Source organism: Saccopteryx leptura, chromosome 1 (genome assembly GCF_036850995.1).
Source record: "Saccopteryx leptura isolate mSacLep1 chromosome 1, mSacLep1_pri_phased_curated, whole genome shotgun sequence".
Taxonomy (NCBI): Eukaryota; Metazoa; Chordata; class Mammalia; order Chiroptera; family Emballonuridae; genus Saccopteryx; species Saccopteryx leptura.
In genome coordinates, this window is record NC_089503.1 from 216,108,249 (window position 1) to 216,130,524 (window position 22,276).

At 39.0% G+C, this 22,276-nt stretch overlaps 1 protein-coding gene across 1 annotated transcript in view; it reads left to right on the plus strand.

The window, feature by feature from the left end:
• Positions 1 to 22,276, plus strand: part of EDNRA (endothelin receptor type A) — a 50,688-nt gene that overhangs the window by 13,698 nt on the left and 14,714 nt on the right. Inside the window, exon 3 of the mRNA XM_066386148.1 lies at positions 15,908 to 16,035. Coding sequence (XP_066242245.1) covers positions 15,908 to 16,035 — 128 coding nt within the window. The remainder of the gene's footprint in view (positions 1 to 15,907; positions 16,036 to 22,276) is intronic.

Here is a 22,276-nt window from a genome sequence, read left to right on the forward strand (position 1 = left end):
CAGAAATATATTTTCAAAGACTGTTGAGTGATGAAAGTCATCCCTTTCTCTCCTTCATTAACTCCAATAGCTTCTTTAGTTGCTTATATAAAACAGAAGTAATCTATTAAAAAGGAAAATGTGTATAGTACAAAGATTGTCTTCCAGAATAGCATGTTGTAAGGCTTGCATATTGCACTGGAACATCTGGTAAACAGATTTTTGTATTCTATACTCATTGTCATGTTGATGAGACCAATTGACAGAAGGGAGGCAGGAAATAAAAATAAATAAATAAACTGTAAATGAAGGATGTGTTCTCTGAAGGACCGATTGCCTAGACACATGCATCTGCCCATCTGCTCAGAGGAATACTTTTTGCCAAACTTGTGTCCCCCACCCAATCACTGGAAAGACTTGTGCACATGATTCTGAAAATGAGTGTCTATGGCTAGGCTATATTTTCAGCTGGAGTGGAAACATCAGATTTTAATGATAAAACTAAAGGTTACATTGCTGGACTTCCCTCCCTAGGCTTCCAAGATGCATGGGAATTAAAAAGGGTATGTGAAAGCATAACACGACATCTGTGAATATGTCTCCACTGATACTTTAAAAGAAGCTAGAAATCCTCAAGTTTTAAAAATTTATATATCAAGTACACTATTTTGTGGAATGGTTCCATTACATCTAAAGCAATTTGAATAAAGAACCTTATTAATAGCCCTGGTTTTAAAGCAACACATAAAGCGAACAATATTGATCATGTTCAAACTCTTCAGTCATTGCCTGTCAAATAGGAAAGATAACAAACATGTTTCTTTGCCAAATATGAATAATATACTATGACCCATCCCACACGAGTGTTACATCAGATAAAGCAATTCTACAGAATATCTGTACAAAAGAAAACAAACAAAGAAGAAGGAAAAAGAACTCTGATCACCGTGAACTTTTAGCTTAGCTTCACAAAATAAATGTCTCAGTGTCAGTTAGGTTGTAAATGTTGTGTTTCTCTGCATATTTCCACAATTTGATTTTCTTATAGAGAAATTTAAACTATGAGAATTAGACTAGCATTACATCATTTAAGAACCCTGATACTTTGCAAACCTTTAAACATTTTATTGAAGTACGTATATAAATGAAATCATGTCATATATATTCTTTTCTATTTGGCTTCTTTTGCTCAACATTGTGTTTGTGATAGTAACCCATTTGTTGTGTTTATTTGCGGCTTATTTATTCTCTTGTTTATATAGTACTTCACTATCTGAATATGCCACAGTTTATCCATTCAATAGTAGGCACTGAAATAGTTTCCAGTTTTGTGCTAATATAAAAAGTGTATCTATGAACATTGTTATATACAGCTTTCTATATGTAAATATATGCTGAAAAATATATATATGATTTATTATGTATAGTATATAAAAAATATATGTAATACTTATAAGTCCATATTTATTTCTATATGATAAATATATTTTAATGTAAATATTGATAATAATCCTTTTATAGTTTAATCAGTAATTTTGGATAGCTATACCACGGCATGGTACAATATTAGAAACTAGGCAGAATTTCCTAAACAGAATTTTTTTCTAATTTTAAAGCTAAAGATCTGTGCCTGTGTTTGCTCATTATAACTCGCCCTTGCTTTTCAAGCAAATCTACTATATGTCCGCTGCGGTGGTGGCACAGTGGATAGAGTGTTGACCTGGGACACTGAGGTCCCAGGTTCAAACCCTGAGGTCACCTTCTTGAGTACAGGCTCATTTAGCTTGACCATGGGCTCACCAGCTTGAGCACGGGGTCATCAGCTTGAGCCCAAAGGTCGCTGGTTTGAGCAAGGGGTTAATGGCTCATCTGGATCCCTCCCAGTTAAGATACATATGAGAAGTAATCAATGAATAATTAAAGTGATGCTTCTCATTTCTCTTCCTTCTTGTTTCTCTATTGCTCTCTCTCTCAAAACACCCACACATACACACACACACACATACACATACACACACAAAGAAATCTAGGATAACCATGTATTTGAGTTGTTCACATTCTATTTGAGGATACAAATCCCAGAGCAATTTTTAATTCAGTGTTTTGTTGAAATTTTTTAAAGCACTGAACGCAAAAAACATTTTGAATGTGATACACATATTAATGTTCTCTTTAAAAACAGAAGAACTGTCATCTCTTCTTCTCCTAAAGTAGTATGTATGGCTAAAACAAAATTAATTTAGTTAATCTTAAGAGATACAGAAATAGCCCTGGCCGGTTGGCTCTGTGGTAGAGCGTCGGCCTGGCGTCCGGAAGTCCCGGGTTCGATTCTGGCCAGGGCACACAGGAAAGGTGCCTATCTGCTTCTCCACCCCTCCCCCTCTCCTTCCTCTCTGTTTCTCTCTTCCTCTCCCGCAGCCAAGGCTCCATTGGAGCAAAAGATGGCCCGGGCGCTGGGGATGGCTCCTTGGCCTCTGCCCCAGGCGTTAGAGTGGCTCTGGTCGCGACAGAGTGACGCCCCGGAGGGGCAGAGCATCGCCCCCTGGTGGGCGTGCTGGGTGGATCCCAGTCGGGAGCATGTGGGAGTCTGTCTGACTGCCTCCCCGTTTCCAGCTTCAGAAAGATACAAACAAAAAAAAAAAAAGAGAGATACAGAAATAAAATTAGATTCTATCATTTTCCATTACTGCTATAATAAATAGTTATTTATTTTAAAACTCTAAAACACACCATTAAACAGATTAAGAAGCACTGAGTACAGACAGTAAATATTATGAGAGGTAAAGTTGGACTGATGAAATTTTCTAGGTAATCTCTCTGCGTTTATTTTTGTTAAATGCCATACACTGGATATGCCAGTTGCTAGTTAAAAGTTGGAGGTTTAGTTGTAATCTGATTACTACATTACAGTAAGACGAGATTATTAAGGGAGGGTTGTTATAGAAATTACCAAATTGTAGCATATGAAGACAGATCTAAAAGAAAATCCTTTTTGGCCCTGGCCGGTAGGCTCAGTGGTAGAGCGTCGGCCTGGCGTGCGGAGGTCCCAGGTTCGATTTCCGGCCAGGGCACACAGTAGAAGTGCCCATCTGCTTCTCCACCCCTCCCCCTCTCCTTCTTCTGTCTCTCTCTTCCCCTCCCGCAGCCAAGGCTCCATTGGAGCAAAGATGGCCCGAGCGCTGGGGATGGCTTTGTGGCCTCTGCCTCAGGCGCTAGACTGGCTCTGGTCGCAACAGAGCGATCCCCCCGGATAGGCAGAGCATCTTCCCCTGGTGGGTATGCCGGTGGATCCCGGTTGGGCGCATGCGGGAGTCTGTCTGACTGCCTCCCCATTTCCAGCTTCAGAAAAATGCAAAAAAATAAATAAAAAATAAAAGAAAATCCTTTTTAATATCATAATCAAAATTTTGCATCTTGACATCCTTAAGGAGAAATTTTATTTATCAAAACCACTGATTAGATTTTAAATGGAAGTGTCTTACAATACACATAACACACATTCTCAAGAACATATTCAGAACTGTGTACAATGTGTAAAGCTCTGAGTTTTCCGATGCTATGTATGTGTTTAAACTTAGATCTGTTGAAACTCTTCCTGCTTTTTGTTCTGGGGGAATAGTTAGCTTCACAGTAACCTTTTCATTGGTTTTATGCAGTGACCTCAAAATTGCCTTGAGCCACCGTAAAGGAGGGGAACTGAGTCCAGAAGTAATAATCACTAAGGTGGTATTCTATGGCCTAATTTGCAAACACTGAGCGTTCACCTTTCTTCCGTCTGAGTCTCTGACACAGGGGAGGGAAAACTACAACCAGTGAGCCAAATCTGGCCTAATGACTATTTTTATAAATGAAGTTTAAGTGAAACACAGCCATACCCACTGCCTACGTGAATGGTCTCAACAGACACCATATATTCCTCAAAGCCTAAAATATTTACTGTCTGGCCATTTACTGAATAAGTTTGTCAGCCCCTGTGGCGTCTCACCAACTGCCCTGCCCCTGCCCTTCATTCCTGCCTCTCATCCCCCTCCACTTTGTCCTATGAAAGGTCAGAGCTCAAGATCTGAACTTTGAAAATATGAATAAGACTTCATAATCTTCAAAACTCAACAGCAAAAAAAAAAAAAAAAAAAAAAAATCCAAATAGAAAATGGGTAAAAGACATGGATAGAAATTTTACTGAAAAAGATATACAAATAACCCATAACCACATGAAAAGATATTCAACATTATTAGCCATTAGGGAAATGCAAATTGAAACCACAGTGAGATATCACTACATACATATCAGAAAGACTAAAATGTTTATAACGTGACAACGCCTAATGCTGGCAAGGATGAGGAGAAACTGGGTTGCTCATACTTTGCTGAGTTTGGCAGTCTATTATAACACTAAACATTCAATTACCATAAGACCCAGCAATTACACTCAGAACATTTACCCAAAGAAATGAAGATTATATTCATGCAAAAATATGTTCAAAATAGCTTTATTTGTAATAGCCAAAACCTGAAAACAACCCAGATATTCTTCAATGGGTGACTGGTAAACTAACCATAGTACATCCATTCCACAGAACTACTATACAATAAAAATAAAAAGTTATTGATATGCATAATAGCTTGAATGAATCTCAAAGGAATCATGCTGAGTGGGGGAAAAAAGCCAATCTCAAAAGTTAGAATACTATGTAATTTCATTTTTATAACATTGCTGAAATTACAGAATTATAGATAGAATACAGGTTAATGGTTGCTGGGGTTAGGGAAGGTGAGGGTGAAGGAAGGGAAGTATGGTTATAACAGGGTATCATAAGAGATCCTTGTGGTGATGGACTTGATCCATGTCTTGATTGGTAGTGGATATACAAACCTACACATGTATTAAATTGTTTAGAACTAAATCCACACAAATGAGCATATGTAAGACTGAGAAATATTAACAATATTGCTGAATCATAGCACTGTAAAAAAAAGTAGTTGTTCCATTCTACATTCTCACCAGCATTCTGTGAGGTTCCAATTTCTCCACATCCTCACCAACACTTACTATGTCAGTCTTTCTGATCAAGGCCGTCCTAATGACGTGTAGTGCTATCTTATTGTGGGTTTAATTTGCATTTCTATAATGACGAATGATGTTGAACATTTTTTTAAGCAAAAGAGAGAGAGAGAGAGAAACAGAGAGAGAGGCACAGATAGGGACAGACAGGAAGGGAGAGAGATGAGAAGTATTAATTCTTCGTTGTGGCACCTCAGTTTGTTCATTGATTGCTTTTTTATATGTGCTTTGACCCGGGGGTAGTGGGTGATACAGCCGAGCCAGTGACCCCTTGCTCAAGCCAGCGACCTTGGGCTTCAAGCCAGGGACCTTTGGTCTCAAGCCAGAGACCATGGAGTCATGTCTATGATCCCACACTCAAGCCAGTGAGCCCGCGCTCAAGCTGGATGACCCTGAGCTCAAGCCAGTGACCTTGGGGTTCAGAACCTGGGTCTTCTGCATCCCAGGCTGATGCTCTATACACTGCGCCACTGCCTAGTCAGACTGATGTTGAACAGTTTAATTTTCATGTTCTTAGCTATTTGGATATCTACTTTGGTGAACTATTTTTTTTTTATTTTATTTGGGTGATGTTGGTTAATAAAATTATATAGGTTTCAGGTGTACAATTCTACAATACTTCATCTATAACTATATTGTATTGTGTGATTATCCCCCCAAGTCAAGTTCCCCCATCATCATTTATCGCCTCTTTATCATCCTCCACCTCCCCCACCCCCTTTCCCTCTGTGATCACTATAGTACTGTTTGTGTCCATGATAGTTTTTTCTTTGCTTAATCCCTTTACCTTTCTCATCTAGCCCTCTAACCCCCTCCCCTGACAGCTGTCACTCTCTTCTCTGTATCTATGACTCTGTTTCTATTTTGCTTGTTAATTTATTTTGTTCAGTAGATCCCACAAATAAGTGAAGTCATATGGTACTTGTCTTTCTCTGACTGACTTATTTCACTTAAAATACTCTGTAGGTCTATCTGTGTGAACTGTCTATTTGAATCTTTGGTCTTCTTTATATATTTTGGAGAAACTGGAACCCTCATAGAATGCTGGTAAGAATGTAGAATGGTACAACCACTTTTTTTGACAGTGCTATGATTCAGCAATATTATTAATATTTATCAGTGTTACATATGCTCATTTGTGTAGATTTAGTTCTTCATGTATTTTGGATCTTAATCAGATATATAATTTGTAAATATTCTTTCCAAATTATGGATCATGTTTTGGGTATCATATCCATGAAATCTTTGCCAAATCAATACCACAAAAAAATTCTCCCATGTTTTCTTTTAACATGTTTATATTTTAGCTCTTACTTTTAGATCAATAATCACTTTGAATTAAGTTTTGTGTAGGATGAGGCAAACATCGAAGTTCATTTTTCTGTGTGGGCATATCCAACTGTTCCAACGACATTTGTTGAAAAGACTATTCTTTCCTCATTGAACTGGGTTGGCAACTTTAGCAAAATTCAATTGATGATAAATGTTTAAGGGTTTATTTCTAAACTTTCTTTTCTGTTCCACTGATCTCTTTGTTGTTATGCCAATACTATTCTGTCTTGATGATTGTGCTTTTTAAAAAGACCTGCTTTGTTTTGTAAATTGTGACATTTTATTTTCTAATGAATTTTTGTTATTAAATATTTTAAATCACCTACCTCAACCTTATTTACTATAACACATCAGCTTTAGCATCAACTGTATTCTTTTATCCCCCCAAAAAAAGACACATATGGTATCATTTTCTTTATGCTGCATACATACCATATCTTCATTCGGTCATTGTTTCCATCTACACGCAGGATAATCGTGACCACATGACATACTTTACAATGAAGAATTAACTCCAGTTCTTAAGATTTTGCACATTAAATCATTAAACAAGCTGCATACTTTCAAATTTTCCCTTTTTCCTACTCATCACCACCTTCCTTGTAAGTTGTTGAGGGCTACTAGCTAAGTCTCTACGTGAGGATCTCTGTTTGTTTATTGTTTCATTCTACTTTGTTTTTGCCTGCACATTTCTTTTAAATAAGTGCTAGTATGTACTACCTTAGAGACCGCTAATTAAAGTAAACAATACAAAACTTTCATTGATGTTGGGCCTTATTGTGTGTCCAGGAGAGAACACTTTTATTTTCCATAATTAACTATGCATGCTCATTGTTTCCTGAAAATGTTGGCCTGACCTGTGGTGGCACAGTGGATAAAGCATTGACCTGGAACACTGAGGTCACTGGTTCAAAACCCTGGGCTTTCCTGGTCCAGACACAAACGGGAGTTGATGCTTCCTGCTCCTCCTCCCTTCTCTCTCTTTCTCTCTCTCTCTCTCTCTCTTTCTCTCTATCCATCTATCTATCTCTGTCTTTCCTCTGTAAAATGAATAAATATAGTCTTTTTTTAAAAAAAAGAAAATGTAATGTTCCACTCACAATATATGTGTGAAATATTTTTTTCCATTAAGGTAAAGCCAGGATTCATTCTTTCCAACATAAAACTTCTGTTATGAATGAAATTTTAAAGTATTGACATGTATATTTGGCCTAACCAGTATAATTTTTATATTGAGCTATTTCTGTTTTTCTACTTTATTGAAGTTTACTTCTTCTCCATCCAGTGATCCTTTGGTTTTATGCATGCAAAATAAGTAGATGTCTCAAGTCCCTTGCTTCCAGACTGGCATCCAGCAGTAGAGTTATCAAGAAAAGACATTTCTTTTTATCCCCAGCTTTCAGGGGACATATCTTGGGTGAATCATCTTTCCTCTAAGGAAAAAAACCTTCATGACTTTGGAACTCTGATTTTTAAAAAGTATTTTTCCTCCTTTTGTTCTCTCTTCTCCACCTGGTTTTTATTAATATCTATGTATTTCAGATTCAAAAAGTTAAGACCTCAGCGAAAACTAAAACACTGAACATTCCACAGTCAAAGATAAGGGCAGCAAGTATCAGCAGCAGTTCCACGTTCCCAAACCAGGAGCAGAGTGACAGGGGCAGGTCCTCAGAAACCATCTCTTACAGGGACTGACCTCCATGAGCTGTGACAGGCCAGGCCCTGTTCTACATGCATTGCGAGAATTAGTTCCTTTCATACTCGTATCACCCGTATGGCATAGGTTCTCATTTTCTCTCAGTTTTCACTGAGGCACAGTTAACTTGCCCAAGTCATGCCAGATCGCAAAGCAGCAGGTTCCAGAGCCCGTTCTTTGTCATTGTGCCACACCACCTTCTCCTCCTATTGTGCCCACACAGACTGTTGCTTACAGCTTCTTTAAGAACTGTTACTTAGGCCGTGGCCGGTTGGCTCAGTGGTAGAGTGTCGGCCTGGCGTGCAAGAGGTCCTGGGTTCGATTCCCGGCCAGGGCACACAGGAGAAGCGCCCATCTGCTTCTCCACCCCTCCCCCTCTCCTTTCTCTCTGTCTCTCTCTTCCCCTCCCGCAGCCGAGGCTCCATTGGAGCAAAAATGGCCCGGGCGCTGGGGATGGCTCCTTGGCCACTGCCCCAGGCGCTAGAGTGGCTCTGGTCGCAACAGAGCGACCCACCGTAGGGGCAGAGCATCGCCCGCTGGTGGGCAGAGCGTCGCCCCTGGTGGGCGTGCCAGGTGGATCCCGGTCGAGCGCATGCGGGAGTCTGTCTGACTGTCTCTCCCCGTTTCCAGCTTCAGGAAAAAAAAAAAAAAAGAACCGTTACTTAGGTTCATCTTCTAGGTGGTAATTTCCTTAAGAATGGGCTTTTATGCTTCTGTGGTCTGCCATCGTCCAGCACTGGGTGACCTGGATAGTCCTCTCTCACAATCGCATTAGAATACGGGAAAGTAGAGACATATGACCACAGGCCGTGCAAAGAGCTCACATCTCCTGATGCATATTCCACAGAAGCCCTTTTTGGGCACTGTCTCTTCTGTTGCCCACGGGAGTCCTCCAATTTCTCTGTCTTCATTTTCTGGAGGAGGAAACTGAGAAGCAGTGAGGTTGACCAGCATGCCAAGGTGACAGGGTCAGGAACATAGCAGAACCTTCTATCTGACCCAGGGAGTCGAACTTCCCGACCCACACTTAACAAGCAGGCCAGGCCACTTGCTTTAATGACAAAGGCATGCTCCTCCATCCCCCCAGGTCACTGATGGCACCTAGTGCTAGAGCTGTGGACACTTACAAAGTTCCTGCTCTCCTATGTGACTGTCATCCACTCTGAATGCTTGGGCTGGTCACAGGGCAAGAGGAGTCCATGGGAAGAGAAAGTACATGATGAGAGCAGCAGCCACAGGTTGTGTTTGTTTCTGTGAAAGCTCTGCCTCAAGCTGAAGCAACTAAAGCATCACTGAAGAGCAAAACCTATTCTCAGTCATGCAGAATGATTTATGTATGTTACTATATTTGATTTGAAATTTGCAACAGCCAGAGAGCCTGTTCTCATCATAGAGGTCTGTCCTGGGACTTACAGGCTTTATAATGATCTTAGTCTGTGCTGTCAGAAGATGTTTTTGTTTCAGCAAAGTACCAACTTCTACATCCCAGCTCTTCCCCTCAGCAAGAAAGAAAACCTTGAACCCCACTTTATTTTTTGAAGATTGATACCTGGTCCATCATGTCCAATTCCAAGTGACCCCACAATAATTCATGTTGAGGAAAAAACCTTTTCTTTACTGTGAGGGTTCAGCTATTACAGACTGTACTCATTAATCCCACATTCCTGTCTAGGACGGATGGAGTAAGTTGAAGGGGAGGAGGAGGAGAGCCCTCGGCCTCACCAGACAGGGTGGAGGGAAAATAAACACAAAGACAAATGTGCCACTGGTTTTATTTATCTCATTAGTAAGATGTCATGCCAATAGGAAACTAACATCCAAGTAATAACACTAAACAGCAGCATATACTAACATGTGAAATGGATAAAGAGGGAAATATTCCTTTATATTATCTTTTTATTCATAAATGTACCATAAATGGTACATCTTGGTTTATGATTACAAACCATAGCAGTTCAAAATAACTCACATTTATGTGGTATACATTCAGTCTGCAGAATTCTTTCATGAGCATTGTCCCATTTGAGCCTCCCATGGTCATCAATCATGTGACAGATATGAGAACCACCCCATTAACAAACACAGAAATGACATTCATAGTGTGGAAGTGGCTTACCCAAGGCCACATAGTTGGTAACAGCTAAACCTTGTACTAGCACCTAAGTCTTACAAATTCACAGTCTAAGTTGAATTTAAGGAAAGAACAGCTGTATTTTGTAATGCCATGCTGGTGATGCCTGGGACATTAGACTGCTACATGAGGGTTTTGCACACCAGTTAGGTCACCTGTTCATTTATATACTGGTGCCTTTAGGGACTAGTGAGAGGGCAGGGTAATGGGATGCTGGCTACATGACCCCAGACTGTTGTGAGACTCTTTCTGCTCCTACTGCATTAGCTGGCTGTCAGCCATCATTTTTTTTTTTTTGCCAACCATGGTGCCTCGAGAGCGCTGGCTCTGGCTCTCAAGTGTGGCTGGTGGACCAGCAGCAGCGGCATCACTGGGGGATGTGTTAGAAATGTACATTCTCGGGCTCTGCCTCAGACTTACTGAACCAGCAGCTCTGGAGGTGGGCCCAGCAGTCTGGTTTAATGAGCCCTCTAGCGATGATTCCAATGTTGCAGAAGCTTGAGAAGAGAACCACTCTGCTAAAGCAATGGTTCTCAGCCTTGGCTGCACCTTGCAATCACCTCAGAGCTTTAAAAACCTCTGAGGATTTTGTCCCAACCCCAAAGATGCTGATTTAATTGACCTACAACATGGTTTTTTCAACATCAGCACTATTGACATTTTGGGCTGGAAAACTATTTGTTGGGCGGGGGGCCGCCTGTCCTGTGCATTGCAGGATGTCTAACAGCCTCACCGGTCTCTACCCGATAAATGTTAGTAGTCTTCTCTCCCCTCCACCAGATGTAATAATCAAAAATGTCTCCAAACATTACCAAATATCCCCTGGGGGGGGAGGGCAAAGATGAGAAGCACTAATCTAGGGTATGGTCTAGACACTGGGACTTTTAAATGCTCCCTAAATCTTTTTTTTCTTCTTTTTTTCTTTTTTTCTTTTTTCTGAAGCTGGAAACAGGGAGAGACAGTCAGACAGATTCCCGCATGCGCCCCACCAGGGGGCGATGCTCTGCCCATCCTGGGCATCGCCATGTTGCAACCAGAGCCACTCTAGCGCCTGAGGCAGAGGCCACAGAGCCATCCCCAGCGCCTGGGCCATCTTTGCTCCAATGGAGCCTTGGCTGCGGGAAGGGAAGAGAGAGACAGAGAGGAAGGAGAGGGGGAGGGGTGGAGAAGCAAATGGGCGCTTCTCCTGTGTGCCCTGGCGGGGAATTGAACCCGGGTCCTCCGCACACTAGGCCGACGCTCTACCGCTGAGCCAACCGGCCAGGGCTGAATCTTTTTAATGTACAGCCAAGACTAAGAACTACCACTCTAAAGGGCCCCAGATGGGCAGAGCATCGCCCCCTACTGGGCTTGCCTGGTGGATCCTGGTTGGGGCACATGTGGGAGTCTGTCTCTCTGCCTCCTCCCTTGACTAAAAAGAGAAAAAAAAAGAACTTTCGCTCTAGAGGGCTCCTATTAATGAGCAGCTTTGGATGTGCCATGGACTAAGGAACAGTAAAAGCTAAACTTTATGGCATTGGGTATAAAATAAGTACAAATCAACCTGGAGTGAAGACTCAGACAGTGTGCCCAGGAGTCAAGTACACACACTTTAAGGTATAAATTGCACATCAACCATTGGCTCCTTACATTTTTGCTTAGTTTTGTTGGGTGTGTTCCAGAAAACTGACATAAACAGGTACATTGCACTTATCTAAAAGTTCCCAACCAAGTAGATATTTGTACTAAATATAGTGGTGGGCATCTGCTTTTGGACCTAGTCATTCTAAAAACAGGGTGCTTATCAGTGTATCATGTGGTACAAGTCCTTAGGTAATCCATTTTGACAGGTTTAAAAAATGCAGCCCGTCAACTTTATGATGTTGATTTTGACATTATCCAAATCAGCACACAAATACAGATTTATTTCTACATTACTTTGTGCCATTTAGTAGTATTTTAGTTTTCAGATGATGATCAGGGACTTTAACTACATTCAACTAGAGAAAATCCCGTACGTGAGAAATCAGGCCAGTGTCCTTGCTCAGCAGGCTGCCCTGTGCTGCCTCAGTGACTGGTTGGTGGTTTCCCTCTGTGAGCCCCGAGAGAAGGGCAGGGCACAGCGGGCATCCTCTCCAAGGGCCTGCTCGGGGCCTCATACCAGGCTGAGCAGTCCCATCGCTGCCCGAAGTGAGAGGTCTCCAAGCACAGAGTGTGGGGCACGCTCTCCTGGGTCTTAGCTAACACGGTATTCTCCCACTGCCTCCAGCAACTAGTTGGGAGGTGCATTGTTTCTTTCAACAATAAGAGAAGAGTGAAAATACTACTTTGAGATACTAAGAAACAGCTTTCAATCAGAAAGTAAATTACAAGATGAATGTATTTTCAGGGGAAAATTGGTACTAATTTCAAAATAAGAAAATATTGTCCTGAATTAATGAGTTGGAATTAATTCATTCAACACCTACTATGTGCTAGGTACTGTGTAATGCACTTGGAAATTATAAACATGAGGGTTGTATAATAGTGCAGACCTTTTTATGGCAAAAATTATCTGATTGCTCCAAGATGCCAGATTAACCCTATTAACCAACTGGTAGTAGCTTGTTCACATTAATGGAATCAGCTAGTTCTTTTGCCATATAGTCCAATTTATCCTAAGTAGTTTCTTATCTTTTTCTATCCTAACCTAAATTGTTTCATCAATGTGGTTTTATAAATCAAAACCTTAGCCTTGGCCAGGTGGCACAGTGGATAAAATGCCATACCAGCACGCTGAGGTCATGGGTTGGATTCCCAGTTGAATAGCCAGTCAAGGCATACAGGAGAAGCAGTCAATGAGGACACAGCTAATTGGAACAACTAAGTGAAACAATTTGATGCTTCTCTCTCTCTCTTTTTCTCTTTCTCTCCTTTCTCATCAATGGAAAAAAACTTTTTAAATCAAAACCTTTTGATTAGACTTTCCAGAAAAGTACTTTAGAAAAAAAGAGCATAAAAGACTATTAATAGGTATTATTTCCCATATGGTTCCACTTGTTTTTACAAAAAGCATATGCTTTTATGTACATAGGAAGTTTTCTGGAAGAAAACACAATTAACAATAAACAGCGGTTGCCTTTGGGCAGGAAGTTTAAGGACTTTGATTGGAAAAAAGACTTGCTTTTCATTATGTTTTTATACCACTTATGTTTACCATTTAAAATTTTGTATTTTCAATTGTAAGTGCTAGTATATAAAAGAAAGGATGTATTCCCAGTAGTCTTTCAGAAGTGCCAGAATGCCTCTTCTAATAACAGAAAAGTGGGTGAGCTATGCTCTGTGCCTCTCTGATGCCTCCTTCTTTATGTATCTGTTTTATTGCTAAAACAGAGTGAGAGGGAAGGGGACTTTAAATGTAAGATTACTCCAACACTGGTTCCAAGAACGCAATTAGCAAGCAGGTCTTACTGGATTTGAGATGGAGTAGTTAAGAAGGGCCTCTTTGAAGAAACCACATGTAACCAGAAAGGGCAGAAGCTGCCTCCCGGCAGGGGCCTAATTTCCCCTGCCAGCATTGGAGAAGTTACTATCCATACATCTTTCAGAATGAAGCAGGTACAAGGTGGGGAAGTCTACTCTGTAATTATACCTAGAAATTTCCTCTAATGATTTCTTTCATTCCCCTTTGTCTAGACTTTCCCCAAAAGAATCAATGCTCACTCCTGGGGAAAAGAAAAATAACAACAGAAATAACAAAGCATCTATTTGTGTCAAAGAAAGACAATTCTGTGATTCTTTTGGTGCCCACCAACACCATGATATCTTTCTCTTTAGTCTTCCTAACACTAGTAAAAAGTTTAAGCAAGCATGGAAAAAGAAAAAATTCAATTGAGATTGGAAGGGCCCAACACAATACATGCTTAGTTGTGGGTTTTTACTTTTCTTAACACCTGTCATTTAGACCTTCACAGGATTTCAGAGTCTCCCTTGTTAAGCAAGAAACATTTTCTTTTCTCTCACTGTTGGACATTTGAATTGGGAAACCCATCCAGGTGGGTTTGAGGATTCTCTGCCTCTGGGAATGAACCAACAATAACTTAACAGTTCAACTATTCCAAAGCATATCCTGTGACAACTCCTACACATTTTAATTACACCTCTGTGGTCTTTGATGGAGAATTACAATTCTGGGATGAGTTACTAAACTCTCATTTTATAAAAAGTAGCTTTCAGGTTTTCTTTCCTTTTATAGGAATTGATTCATCCCAGAAATAGTGTTTTATGTCTTTACTTGAAGCAAGCATTAATAACCAGCAATCAGCCATGGTATAATTATGTGTCAGCTTCATAAAAACTGTCAGTTTAGGGCAATGTTTTTCTGAAGAGCCCACCAGTTGTTCTTGGACAAAAGTTTATGTGGAAATTCTGAGAAGACACAAACCAAGACTAGTTAGAGTAAGATGAAGAAGAGATCAGAGAACTAGATTGAAGGCAAATGTTCTTTTTAGAAAACTATTCAGAAGAAAAGGAAATAGGTTAGAAGACTAAAGATGACATCTGAAATTAAGTCATATGGGGTCTTAGCCATAAAAACAGAATTTTACAGAGCCCTGTGTTACTAAATTCTCAAAATGCATAGGTTCTGATTTTGTATCTGTAGGGAATTGGTTTTCCACCCTCTTTCAATGGACTCATGTAAATGACCACATTGACCATGAAATTAAACCTCACATAGTTTTAGAAATGGTAGAACAGAAATTCAAAGCTCAACTTAGAGTTACTATGGCAATAGGTACTTTGAAAAAAAAAAAGAAAGAAAAATTTGGTAAGTAGTATAGTGTTTCCTATTATGTGGAATAAGTTTAAATTCTGAGTCACTAAGCAAAAATTAGAAAAGAAATCAATACCATTTTTACTTTTGAAATGGCATCATATATTCAGCAGGGATTTCCTTCCCCTTTTTAGTAGCTGAACTATTCTGCTCCTAGTACAATACTAATTAGATGAATACCAGAATTCATGGGACTTTGTTCTTGCTGCTTACCATAGCCACATGAGGGTGCCCATCCTTTCCTACCAACAAAGATTGTAAATTGTCAACAGGAAAAAATAGATTTTCTGCAAATACTACATACAGGTCACAGAACCCATATTTTTCTGGATGATAAAGGCAAGTTTGGGCCTAAATAAGGAAAGGCCACTTATGACACAGTTACTGAAGCAGTTAGTTCCTTAAGCACAGAGGACAAGGTAAGTTCCAAATGGCATTGGGGGTTAACCAGCTGACAGCATCAGTCTATTCTAAACCACTTCATTTTCCTAGTATTTTTCAAAACCTTGCATTCAGAACTTCGGCTGCGTGTCAGGAGATAATCTAATCTTCCATGCCACTAGCTAAAAATGATTTGCTTTACTCGTGGCTTAGCAAGAATCCATAAGAGATGACTGCCTGCTTCTCTGTTAAGCTGTCACCCAAACTCCATACTTTTGCTACACTTTGAAAAGTAGTTGGTATGACTACCTTATATAAGATCTTCTGTTGTTACATTTATCATTTTCCATACCTTTCCAGATTGCTGAGGCTTTAAAATATGGAAACAATTATAAGAATATTATGTTACCACCATGCTAACTGGAAAGCATAATGAATAATAAAGTTTAGAAGTTGGGATGATAATTACAAGTATGTGCCCATGTATTCCATGCCAGCTCTGCCCTTTCTTATCATGATGTCTCCTTTTTTCAGCTGCTGGCTGGGCGCTGGCCTTTTGATCACAATGACTTTGGCATATTTCTGTGCAAGCTGTTCCCCTTTTTGCAGAAGTCCTCGGTGGGCATCACCGTCCTCAATCTCTGTGCTCTCAGCGTTGACAGGTAATGCAATTCTTTTCCTTTACACTTTTGTTGAGTTTAGAAAAGCATTTTGTCATAAAGAAGAGAAGTCAAGAAGCCTTGAAAGTTGGTGCCCAGGACAGTTATTAGTTTCAAGTAAATTAAAATATTAACAATTGTGCTCTACTGTTTGGAATTGCTTTTCACATTTGCTGATGATTAGCCATCTTTGGCCTCAGCAATTTGCATCTAGAGTATTTTGCCAATTATATTCATCTGGCAGCCTTATGGCAACAAAGAAACTCTAATTAAAAAGCATGTTTCTGAGTATGTGGCAGGAGTAGAGATTTGAACAGCCCTTCTGGAAAATAAAATCCTACAAAAGTAATTTCCTTCTGACTCAATAATTACAATTCTCAGTATTACTTTTTTAGGAAACAATCCAAAATCTGAACAGAGAATGCATGCACAAAGATGTTCTTTACTAGTTTATCTACAAGAAAACTTGAAAGCAAACTTACTGCCTCTTATTAGAGGAATGGATGAAGATGTTAAATATAATTTATATGTATATGTATAAATAAATGAATATAAAATTGCTTGAAAGAAATACTTTAGTAGTATTAGTAAATATTAGTAGTTATGTCTAGAAATAGCAGGATGGGTTTTGTAATGTTCTATGAGCAGAAAAAAATTTCTTAATTGATTTACTTCTATTATTTGTTATCCATTTTCCTTATATAATTTATGCCATTCTATATATTTTATTTTTTTTATTTGCACAGCTCACACCTGTGACCTTTGTTCTATATTAATCCTAATTTTCTCTGGCCATAGAACTCTACAACACAAGCACATGCAGGCACATAGACATGAATACTGAATACAGGGGCCTGTGTGAATGGAAGAATACATGCATGTTCCCAGCCCAGACTTACTCGCATCCCTACTGTTGTCTTTACAAAAGCACCATTATAATTAGGAAAACATTATTTTAAAAATTAATTAGACTATGTCCCAAAGTTTAGGTAAAAACGAGGATGATAATGAATTTTAGGAGTTATTCAGTATTCTAAAAGAAAACTGCAACTATACACCTGAAAAATATACAATTTTATTAATCATGTCACCCCGAAATATTGAATAAAAAAATAAAACAAATACTAAATGTTCCCAACGTGGTTTATTTTAGAATATAATACCACAACACATATATACAAAAATAAGTTCTTCTTACTAAGTATGATTATAAACAGCCCTCAATCATGGCTCCTGTTGCAACAGAGCAATGCCCCAGATGGGCATAGCATTGCCTCCTAGTGGATATGCCAGGTGGATCTCGGTCGGGCGCAAGCAGGAGTCTAGTCTGTCTCTCTGCCTCCCCGCTTCTCACTTCAGAAAAATACAAAATTAAAAAAATAAACAGCCTTCAATCTAGGCAGTGTGTGTTTATATATTATTAATCCATCTGATCTCATGTATCATTTAAGGCTACTATTGCCTTATTGATTTTCTGTCTGAAAGATCTATATCCATTGATGCCAATAGGGTGTCAAAATCCTCAACTATGACTGTATTACTGTCAGTCTCCCCCTTTATGTCCGTCAACATCGTTTATACATGTAGGTGTTCCTATATTGGGTGCATAAATGTTTCCAAGGGTTATATCCAGTGGTGGGATTCAGCCAGTTCACATCGTTTCAGCAGAACTGACACCTAAAATTTTACATTCCTAACTTGTTTTGGAAGTTCATCTGCACAACAACATATTCTAAGCACCTTAGTAATGTTCATTCCGTCCACAGGTGAAAAAATTGCAAGTGAGAATGCCAATCAAGTAGCAGTATGAAAATATCTTAAATAAAAGTTTTATTTTTTTGTCATGTATTATTTAATATTTTTTCATTAATATTTAAAACTCTTTCTTATAACATAATCTAGTTTTGTGTACCTCTTATTGTTCTTATTTAAGTATTAAATGCATGAAATAATAACTATCTTTTGGTATATCTTTTTTTATACTTAAAACAGTCATTAGGGCAGAAAACTGGTTGTTAAATTATTTAGATCCCACCATTGGTATATCTTCTTGTTGGATTGCTCCCTTTATCATTATTTAGTGTCCTTCTTTGTCTCTTAATTTATAGCCTTTGTTTTAAAGTTGATTTTGTCAGATATAAATATTGCTACCAAAGCTTTTATTAAATCTACATTTGCATGAAATATCTTTTTTCATCCCTTTAGTTTTAGTCTGTGAATATCTTTCATTCTGAGAGGGTCTCCTGTAGACAGCATATATAAGACTGAGGAGAGAGCAGGCTTATGGACAGGGAAGAAGACAGGAGTTGGATTTGGTTGAGTTTAAATGCCTATTAGATATCCAAGTAGTGATCTCAAGCCTAGAGTTAGAGGTGAGGTTCTAGGCTGGAGTTATACATTTGAAAATTATTTATCAGCATATAGTTTAAATGTTATTAAAGCCATAAGACTGAATGGGATCACCAATAGGAGTATACAGGGATCCACTTAAGGAAATGAGGAGTAGCCAACAAGGCAGGAGAAAAACCAGGAAAATGTGGAAGAAAGCCAAAAATAGAAAGCATTTCAAAGAGGATTATTTTTGGAATCTCAGTTATTGGTTATTGGATCTACACTTGCTAATTTTCTATGGCAAGTGAAGATTTTGTGTGTGTGTGTGAGTGTGTGTGTGTGTGTGTGTGTGTGTGTGATAGGAGTCTTGTTTTCTTATCCATTCAGCTATCCTATGTTTTTTGATTGGAGTGTTTAAGTTATTTACATTTAAAGTGATTAATGATAGGTATGTATTTATTGCCATCTATTCTCTTACTTATGTTCCTTTTTGTTTGTTTTTCTTCTCCTTTGTCTTCTTAAAGATGCTTTAACATTTCTTATAATACTAGTTTGGTGATAATGAACTGCATTAGTTTTTCTTGTCTGGGAAGTTCTTTATTTTTTCTTCAATTTACTACTTCCTGGATAAAGTAGTCTTGGTTGTAGGTCCTTGCTTTTCATCACTTTGAACATTTCTTGACAATCCTTTCTGGCCTGAAAGGTTTCTGTTGAGAAATCAGCTGAGCATCTTATGGGAGCTCCCTTGTAGATAACTAATGGTCTTTCTGTTGCAGCTGTTAAGATTCTCTCTTTGTCTTTAACCTTTGCCATTTTAATTATAATGTGTCTTGGCGTGGGCCTCTTTGGGTTCATCTTGATTGAGACTCTCTGTGCTTCCTGAACTTGTATGTCTTTTTCCTTCATCAAGATAGGGAAGTTTTTAGTCACTGTTTCTTCAAATAAGTTCTTGGTTCCTTGCTCTATTTTTTCTCCTTCTGTTATCCTATGATGCAGATGATCTTATATTTCATGCTGTTCCCAGAGGTCCCTTAATCTACCCTCATTTAATTTTTTTTTTTTTTTTTTGCTACCCTGATTGGATATCTTCCGATATCTTATCTTCTAAATCACTGATTAAATCCTCTACTTCATTTAATGTACTGTTTATTTCTTCTTGTGTATTTTAATTTTAGATTTGTATTCTTCATTTCTGACTAGTTCTTTTTTATGGCTTCTATACCTTTTTTATTCCATTGTATTTCTCACTAAGTTCCTTGAGCATCCTTAAAACTGTTTTTTTGAACTCTGTATCTGATAAATTGCTTGCCTCCATTTCATTTAGCTCTTTTTTATGGAGATTTTTCCTGTTCTTTCCATTGTCGCATGTTTCTTTGTCTCCCATTTCAGCTGATTCTTTATGTTTGTTTCTATGTATAGGTAGATCTGCTGACTCCCAGTCTTGGTAGGATGGCCTTACGTTATAGGTGTCCTGTGAGACCCAATGGTGCAGTTTCTTGATCTGAATTCCTTGGACCTGAGCTGAGTGCTATAGGAGTGTCCATTGTGTGGGTTATGTGGGAACTTCTTGTTGCAATTGTGTCTTGATTGCATTGGTTCATTCACGAATGGGATTGACCATCAGGCTGGCTGAATATGAGGCTCAACTCCAGCCATGGCATGCGAACTGCTATGCAGGTGCTGACCGTGCAGAGTGGAATTTACCTCAGCAGGATCTGGTGCCTGCCAAGATCTCCCTTTGGATATACTTCTTATAAAGCTACTTGGATCCTGCATGGTGTTGTCTGAAGCTGGTCACTGGGTGTGTTGGCTCTGGGGCCTCTTGAGAGGGACTCTGGTGCAGGCCAATGTCAGACTCTGCCTGTGACTGGCCCTGGGCAATGTGTTTTGAGCTACAAAGCAATCCACAGTTTGTGGCTACCTCTACTAGGTCTGGGAGGGACCAAGCTGCACACCAAGGCTGGTTTTTACTAGCATTGGGCCCAGGGACAGTTCAGCAAAAGTCCCAAAGCACCCTGATATCCACCTCCTCCTGCTTCTACCTGCCAGCTACCTGTTAGGATCAGTCCCTGAAAGAGCCGCTGGCAATACTTAAGTTGCATGAGGTAAGTTCTCAGTGAGTCACCATGTGGGGTTGAGTGAGGTTACCAGATTGATACAGGTTCAAACTTGGTGCCAGTGCTAGGTCTGAAGCCACTCAGCAAATGCCCCAGGGTATTCAAGCTGCCACCCACTGGGAGCTTGCATATCTTTGTGGTGGTGCAGGGTCTCAGGGAGTCATCAGGGTGAGGCCAGCAGAGTTTATCAGGTCCAAGCAGACCAAGATTTGGCCATGTGAAGGGAGGCATCTGCACTGGTCAGACAGGCAAGGGAAAAATGGTCTCACCTAAAACCACACAACTCAGTCTGTCCCATATTCTGCCAGAAACCCAAGCTGAGCAGGGCAGGGCCATTGGGAATCTGGAAGATGGGGCTAGTGGATCTCTTATGAGGGGGAGGTGCTCATCAGAATCTACTATTCTAACCTACAGTAAAGAACAAAATAGCATAATTCCTAGAAGCTATGTTTTCACAGATGTACAGGTTACGAATAATTTACTAAACTAAACACTAAAAATTATTTCTATTTGTTTTCAAATATCCAATTTACATTGTATTATAGATATATAATATTCTGGGAACTCATGGCACATTATAAAATGAAGCTAGTCTGTGAAGATATTCATCATAAGAACATGTTGACCACATTTTCTTCCTTAAACTTCCTTCTATTTCCAATCTAGCCTAAGACATCTGGTTTTCTTACTCCCTTACAGGATAAAGTATTTTATTTAAATCACCTTCCCTGATAACTGATCTAAGAAGAAGGGGGAAGAGAAAGATATAACTTACTGACAGCCTTGGGATAGACATTCAGTCTCCATTCTTTTTAACTTTTACTGAACATCAGGATGCCAGTCTACTAAGACAACAAAGAAAAGTAAACAGAAATAGAAAGCAAAATAAATAGCAGTCTTTATTCCAATGGAAATAACCATAATTTTTAAAATGCAATTTTGGCCACATCTTAAAAGGATTTTCTTGGTCTATTTGCATAGCTGTGTTTTATTCCATTCTGAACTAATCTGCACTTTTTAAGAGATTGTATTGTACACCAATCGTATTGACCCTAATAATCTTCTGTAAAACATTTCTCCAGCAAATTGTGCTACATATATGCCATGTGGCATCATTGTGCATACCAAAACTACAGATTATAATCTATAGTGAAGAACAAAATAGCAGAACTCCTAGAAGCTATGTTTTCACAGATATACCTCGAAGATGTACTGAGACAGAACAATGAATAGAAGTGATGGGACTCATCTTGGTGGATATGGATAGCTTGTAGGTTGCCGTGGCTTTACTGACTAATCTTCCGCAGTAAGCCACATGTCCTATGAACCCATGTGCACCTGTCTCCAATGCCTTGGTCTGTTTTACAGCCTTATTCTGGCACTATCTAATGAAGCTATAAAAAGAAAATGTTTCCTTTCCATTACAACAGCAACAAAAATTTCAAGAATGAAGCCACAAAAATACCATGCTACATCACAGGTTCTTTCTTAATACTAAGTCTAAAAGTAGTTAGCACCAGACCATCACATCAGATCAAAGGCCTTAGATTTTTCTGAAACCAAACTTCCTTTAGACTTAACATTTAAAAATGATTATTATCACAAAAATATTAAAGTAAAAAAGGTAAACACAATTTCTCAATGCCAAATTATTTTTTAATTAACATAACTGTTCAGTTACATTTATATTCTATACTTTTATAAGAATCATTTTTTCTATTAGACTGTAAACACCAAAGATTAGAAATCAATGTATCTTTAAGTTATTTTTATATACTGTAGCACAGACCATAATG